General features: G+C 44.4%; 3 protein-coding genes across 3 annotated transcripts in view; 2 read left to right on the forward strand and 1 right to left on the reverse strand.

The window, feature by feature from the left end:
• Window positions 1-4993, forward strand: part of drd4a (dopamine receptor D4a) — a 10085-nt gene extending 5092 nt beyond the window's left edge. The window contains exons 3-4 of the mRNA XM_062420480.1: window positions 1810-2399; window positions 4788-4993. Of these exons, the coding sequence (XP_062276464.1) occupies window positions 1810-2399; window positions 4788-4993 (796 nt within the window). The remainder of the gene's footprint in view (window positions 1-1809; window positions 2400-4787) is intronic.
• The window catches only part of LOC133981671 (cytosolic 5'-nucleotidase 1B), a 114393-nt gene that overhangs the window by 23857 nt on the left and 83036 nt on the right, over window positions 1-7500 (forward strand). The window lies entirely within an intron of this gene.
• deaf1 (DEAF1 transcription factor) overlaps window positions 5801-7500 on the reverse strand; it is a 15315-nt gene continuing 13615 nt past the window's right edge. The window contains exons 12-14 of the mRNA XM_062420504.1: window positions 7233-7328; window positions 6958-7047; window positions 5801-6227 (exon numbers count right to left, since the gene is read on the reverse strand). Of these exons, the coding sequence (XP_062276488.1) occupies window positions 6126-6227; window positions 6958-7047; window positions 7233-7328 (288 nt within the window). The 3' untranslated portion in view covers window positions 5801-6125. The remainder of the gene's footprint in view (window positions 6228-6957; window positions 7048-7232; window positions 7329-7500) is intronic.

Genomic DNA, 7500 nt, shown 5'->3' on the forward strand with positions numbered 1-7500 from the left:
GAACATAGAGCTGAGGGAACATAGAGCTGAGGGAACATAGAGCTGAGGGAACATTAAGCTGAGGGAACATAGAGCTGAGGGAACATAGAGCTGAGGGAACATAGAGCTGAGGGAACATAGAGCTGAGGGAACATTAAGCTGAGGGAACATAGAGCTGAGGGAACATAGAGCTGAGGGAACATAGCTGAGGGAACATAGATCTGAGGGAACATAGAGCTGAGGGAACATAGAGCTGAGGGAACATAGAGCTGAGGGAACATTAAGCTGAGGGAACATAGAGCTGAGGGAACATAGAGCTGAGGGAACATAGCTGAGGGAACATAGATCTGAGGGAACATAGAGCTGAGGGAACATAGAGCTGAGGGAACATAGCTGAGGGAACATAGCTGAGGGAACATAGAGCTGAGGGAACATAGAGCTGAGGGAACATAGCTGAGGGAACATTAAGCTGAGGGAACATAAAGCCGAGGGAACATAGAGCCGAGGGAACATAAAGCCGAGGGAACATAAAGCCGAGGGAACATAGAGCCGAGGGAACATAGAGCCGAGGGAACATAATGCTGAGGGAACATAGAGCTGAGGGAACATAGAGCCGAGGGAACATAGAGCTGAGGGAACATAAAGCCGAGGGAACATAGAGCCGAGGGAACATAGAGCCGAGGGAACATGGAGCTGAGGGAACATAAAGCCGAGGGAACATAGAGCTGAGGGAACATAAAGCTGAGGGAACATAGAGCCGAGGGAACATAGAGCTGAGGGAAGATAGAGCTGAGGGAACATGATGCTGAGGGAACATAAAGCTGAGGGAACATAAAGCTGAGGGAACATAATGCTGAGGGAACATAGAGCTGAGGGAACATAGAGCCGAGGGAACATAGAGCCGAGGGAAGATAGAGCTAAGGGAACGTAGAGCTGAGGGAACGTAGAGCTGAGGGAACATAGAGCTGAGGGAACATAGAGCCGAGGGAACATAGAGCCGAGGGAAGATAGAGCTGAGGGAACATAATGCTGAGGGAACGTAGAGCTGAGGGAACATAGAGCTGAGGGAACATAGAGCTGAGGGAACGTAGAGCTGAGGGAACATAATGCTGAGGGAACGTAGAGCTGAGGGAACATAGAGCTGAGGGAAGATAGAGCTGAGGGAACATAGAGCTGAGGGAACGTAGAGCTGAGGGAACATAATGCTGAGGGAACGTATGGCTGAGGGAACATAGAGCTGAGGGAACGTAGAGCTGAGGGAATGTAGAGCTGAGGGAATGTAGAGCTGAGGGAACATAAAGCTGAGGGAACATAGAGCTGAGGGAACGTAGAGCTGAGGGAATGTAGAGCTGAGGGAACATAGAGCTGAGGGAACATAAAGCTGAGGCCGTGTCAAAACGGCTCAATAGTAGAAAAATAAAGGAATTGAGCACCTCGCCCCAGATTGACATAGACAAACAACATTTGGTGAACATATGTATCACGTAAAGACGCACAAAAAAGTCTCTTGGACCATAACCCTAACCACAACAGGAAGTCGGCCATTTTGAATCAAATTTGCGATTTTGGCGGCATTTTCGCAGTTTCCACGCATCGTACATTTACAAACTTCTCCTACAGATTTAATCCGACCGACTTCAAATTCAGTCATGATGATATTATGACTATATATTTTTGTTATTTTGCTTTTTCTCTTAATTTCTTGATTTATTTTCCTTTTAGTGAAAATAGAAATTTGTATTATTGTAACATTTCTACATTTTCTGTCTTTTTATGTTTTATTAATTTATATTTTTGACACAAAAGTAAAACTTTGATCATCTGTTTCAGGTTCATCGCCGTGTTGATCCCTCTCAACTACAACAGGAAGCACGTGGACACGCGGCAGACGGTCCTGCTGTGGGCGACGTGGATCTTGGCTCTGGCCGTCGCCTCGCCCGTCATGTTCGGCATCAACAACGTGCCGGGTCGCGACCCCACCGAGTGCAAACTGGAGAACGACGACTACGTGCTGTACTCGTCCGTGTGCTCCTTCTTCATCCCGTGTCCCATCATGCTGCTGCTCTACTGCGGTATGTTCCGCGGCCTGCGGCGTTGGGAGGAGTCACGTAAAGCCAAGCTGAGGAGCAGCATCCAGGCCTGCAGGAAGCTGCAGGAAGCCGCCGCCTCGCTGCCGCCGCTGGCCTCGCTGCCGCCGCCACTCCCGCCAATCATAGAGCGAGACATGATCGACGCTCCGGATGAGACGCCCGCCTTCGCGCCTTCGCACCGACCCTTCTCCCCGTCGGGGGGGAAAGACGGCCTAGTGAGGACGGTGAGCTTCACAGAGATCAGGTTCCATCCCGACCCTCGCAGGAGGAAGAGAGCCAAGATCAACAGCCGGGAGAGGAAGGCCATGAAGGTGCTTCCTGTCGTTGTGGGTGAGTTTACTTCCTGTCAGTGACATCACCAATATAGCAGCAACATACCCTAACCCTACAGTAAGGTCCAAACGTAAGAACCCCAAAACCCTGTTTGATTTCTATTGGAGTCAAATCCCAATAAAGCAGATTCTGATCAATACACTGATCACACTAAACATGAACATCGCTCACCTGATCGATTTTATCGTTCCAACAAAGTTTAATCAGTCAGAAGTCGGATCGTTTGACTATGAACAGGAAGGAACAAAAGAATGTGCAACCCCTAATGTATATTCAGAGGCTGCAGTTTCCTGAACGCCTCACCTCCACCTCTGATGTATGTTCAGAGGCTGCAGGTACCTGAACGCCTCACCTCCACCTCTGATGTATGTTCAGAGACTGCAGGAACCTGAACGCCTCTGATGGAGGCTCAGAGGCTGCAGGTTCCTGAACGCCTCTGATGGAGGTTCAGAGACTGCAGGTACCTGAACGCCTCTGATGGAGGTTCAGAGGCTGCAGGTACCTGAACGCCTCACCTCCACCTCTGATGGAGGTTCAGAGGCTGCAGGTACCTGAACGCCTCACCTCCACCTCTGATGGAGGTTCAGAGGCTGCAGGTACCTGAACGCCTCACCTCCACCTCTAATGGAGGTTCAGAGGCTGCAGGTTCCTGAACGCCTCACCTCCACCTCTGATGTATGTTCAGAGGCTGCAGGTACCTGAACGCCTCACCTCCACCTCTGATGGAGGCTCATAGGCTGCAGGTACCTGAACGCCTCTGATGTATGTTCAGAGGCTGCAGGTACCTGAACGCCTCACCTCCACCTCTGATGGAGGTTCAGAGGCTGCAGGTACCTGAACGCCTCACCTCCACCTCTGATGGAGGCTCTAACTCATCAGTTAGAAAAGGTCGGCCTATTATTAGCAGCCGGTGTTGGTGCTAATGCGTAGAAGTGCTTCCCTTTAGCACACAACAGCTAATCCTGCAGCTCCTTAATCTGAAATCCAATTATTACGTAAGACTCGGTCAGACGGAGCGTCAGTGTGCAGGTTTCTCTGAAGCTCTGCTGCTCTTCATTCTGCTGTGTTTTAAACCTGCAGCAGAAACACATTAAACACATAGCAGCTTTAAAGTTGACACAGTTGGTGGCAGAGAAGGTGTGACGTAACATAGACCGTCTGCTGGACTGGAACCAGGGATGTTGTGGGTATTTGGCGCGAGGGTTTCTATTGGGGCGTTATACCTTTATAACAGGGAGAGTGTTTGTTATATAACGAGTCTGAACCAGGTCACTGATTTGTCTTCATGATTGGATCCAAACCAATAAAACTGATCTACTAACACGTACTGTGTGTGTTTAAAAGTCTGTAAAAGGGTCAGTGATGTTTGTTAGTGTCCATGAGGTTTAGTTTAAATTTAAAGGGTTAAGATGATAAAATAAACGTATGAATAACTTGCACACATTCTTTTTTTGTGGACCCAGCATCAAATTTCTGCTTTTAATCCATTTAGAGAGAATATATTAGAGGATTATGGCAAAAATGTCTAAGTGGTGTAACCATAAAAACTTTGTACCAAATAATTCAACTTGCTTAAAAACAGTAAATTGTCAATAAAACACCATATCAACTAGTTTGGCATGATCTTACATTATAATTTTATATTAAATAAAGCTAATGGAATACAATTGTTCTAAATATTACATTTACTCTGGTTACCATGGAGACCAGGAAACATTTACATGTTATAAATGAAGTCATTATTAGTATAAGTCCACTTAAATACACTGTAGGTGATAAAATATGTAATAGTTATCATTTTTTGTGGTTACACCATTTGACATTTTCAGGAGCATTCAGTCTTACTTTTGGTAAAAAATGGTTCAAATGTCATTTCAAATGATATAAAACCAACAAAAATACTAAATGTACATTTTAACAAACCTGATGCTGCTTTTAAATCTAGTTTAACTGATTTATGAATTCATCATCTTACCAACACTTAGTATCACTGAGCCTTATATGAGACAGGTGAAGCTGTTAAACTGTTAAAAACACATCAGTGAGCCAAACAGCTGCTGGATGTCTGACGAGCAGGTGAAAAATAAACTGGGAAGTAGGTTTTACTGTCGGTAGTTAATCTGGTGTGAGGAGGCAGACAGTGGACCGGTCGGTTGGATATAAGCTGGCAGGCTGCTCAGTGAGTAATTCGGAGGATTGGTAGGTGTTTTAGGGACAAATAATAAAACATTTAATCAAAACATTGTAAAAGAAAAAAATTGTCGAGACCGGCTCTGTGTGGAAAGAGCTTTGAGATGACTTTAGTTTTAATTTGGTGCTGAAACGTGACTCAGAGAAGATCTTCAGGTGAAATGAAACAGCGTCTTTCTTCTTCTGGTCCTGCAGGTACCTTCCTGTTCTGCTGGACTCCTTTCTTCGTCCTCCACACGATGCGAGCTCGCTGTCAGGACTGCTACGTTCCCCCGGTGCTGATGAGCGTGGTGACGTGGCTCGGCTACGTCAACAGCGCTCTCAACCCCGTCATCTACACCATCTTCAACACCGAGTTCAGGAACTTCTTCAAGAAGTTTCTACATCGCTGCTGCTCCTAAACATGCCTGCAGAGGGCGCCGCTGCCACACGGACGCATAACTGCAGGAAAACGCTTCACACCATCACTCTAGTGTCTTTAGTCTGTAACAGTTGCCATGGTTTCCTTCATCATTTATTTTTCTACATTCTGTTGACAGCAAAGTTTGTTTGAGCTTCATGTTTCCTGTGAGGACGTTTCAGTCTGACAGAACGAACTGTTGGATCGGCCACCTGTCTGCATCCCAGCAGACAGCAGCTGGTTTTATATATGTTGAAATTCATCTTTTCAGAATAAAAGTTTTCATTAAAACTGCAGTTAGAAAGCTGTGTGTTTGTGACCTGCTGCCTAAAGTCTGGAGAGCTTCGTCCCAGAGTTTAAAGGATCATAGTGTGTAGTATGCAGTATGTAGTGTGTAGTGTGCAGTGTGTCAATCACAGCAGACATCAACGTTACTTTAAGTCTTTAACTCTTATTAAAGCAGCAGTAATTTCCTGATGCCGTCCAGCAGGCTGATCAGAGGGTCTATAATGACTCATTAATAACAGCGGCGCTTATTGACTGAGGGTCAAGTTGGAGCAGCTGCTGATTGGTCCTGAGAGGTGAGAAACTTCCAGAAACAGAAAACCTCATTAAGTGATTATTAACGGCGGTTTGGATCCACACTGCTAAAACTTTTACTTTCTTTCTGCTTCTATGTTTGAATTTCAACTAAAAACCCACAAAATAAAAAAAGCTTTGAGACTTTGTGGAGTCTGCAGAGAAATAAGAGAATTAAAGGAAAAGTTCACAGTTTTTTAATATTAACATTAACAGCAGGCAGGTGGGCGGAGTTAATATGATACCACTGTTTCATTATACTGATGCGTTAATGAACCAGGACAGTCACTGAGCACTTATCATCATTTATGGTCATTCAGGTAAAAAATTTAAATAATGAAGCGATGAGTCACCGTCATAAACTCATACTGATTAAATCTGTTCATGTACAGTTCAGTGCGATCTGCCTCCAGCTGCAGTTCCTTCCACGTCCACCAGGAGCTGCTGCTGCGCTCCGACTGTGTGAGCTTCTTCCCACGTCAGTAAGGAGACATTGAGTCCTCAGAGCACTTCCTGTCTGCGGGGATCACCTGACTGATCCCGAGAAAACAGCGTCATTTCACTTTGTCCATGTCCAGGCCTGTGATTGGCTCCTCCTCCTGCACGGACACGCCCCCTCCTGATTGACAGCAGGTGTGTTGATGATCCTTCCAATCCTGACGACAGAAGTGAGATAAATATTCACCTGTTTGCTTTTTACTCTGACTATTATTATTATTAGTAGTAGTAGTATTATTTTTACTATTAGCGCCGTATAGGTAAAAGAAAAACTGACCAGGAGGAGCGGAGGGGGGGAGTCAGAAGATATCCGAGTTTTTTTCTCGTAACTTTACAACTTTATAATGTCAGAGACTATCCAAGTTTTTTTCTTGTTACTTTACGACTTTATAATGTCAGAAGATATCCGAGTTTTTTTCTCGTAACTTTACGACTTTATAATGTCAGAAGATATCCGAGTTTTTCTCTCGTAACTTTACGACTTTATAATGTCAGAGACTATCCAAGTTTTTTTCTCGTAACTTTACGACTTTATAATGTCAGAGAATATCCAAGTTTTTTTTCGTAACTTTACGACTTTATAATGTCAGAGAATATCCAAGTTTTTTTCTCGTAACTTTACGACTTTATAATGTCAGAAGATATTCAAGTTTTTTCTCGTGACTTTGCGACTCCCTAATATCAGAGAATATCAGAGTTTCTTCTCATAAATTTGTGAGTTTTTTTCTCGTAAATTTACGACTTTGATCTCATAAATTCTGAGTTGTTTCTTTAAACACCCCCCCCCCCTCCTCCAGGTCAGTATGGCTCTAATACACAGTTGTAGTTTCTTGGCTCTGTATTAATATTGTCCTAATGATGATTTCTTGGTTGTTGTTATCGTCCTACCTTTCTCTGACAGAAGGTGGAGCAGTAGTTGACTTTGTGGCAGCCGGTACATTCGCTCATCGCCACCCGACCACAGTTCACACACATCTGCTGCAGAAACAACAGCAACACGTTCACACACTAAAATATCAGCAGCATTTTGGTTCAAAGCTTTTACACACTACTTTTATTTGAAACACAATCAGAAGTCTTTACACCTGAAACTGTGAGTCGGGTTAAACAGGTTCAGCAGTGATTAACAGGTCAGGGTTAAGGGTCAGGGGTCAGAGACTTACGTTGATGATGAGCTCTGTGATGTCAGAGCTGCGTTTAGAGTCCGAGTCATCAGACTGGAACGAGATCTGACTGTGAAACTGCTGAGAGAGACCACACTAACACACACACACACACACACACACACACACACACACACATTATATATATACACACACTAACACACACACATTATATACACATTATATACACATTATTTATATACACACACTAACACAAACTAACACACACACACATAGACACACATTATAGATGATAATGTATTAAAAT

Source organism: Scomber scombrus, chromosome 6 (genome assembly GCF_963691925.1).
Source record: "Scomber scombrus chromosome 6, fScoSco1.1, whole genome shotgun sequence".
Lineage (NCBI taxonomy): Eukaryota > Metazoa > Chordata > Actinopteri > Scombriformes > Scombridae > Scomber > Scomber scombrus.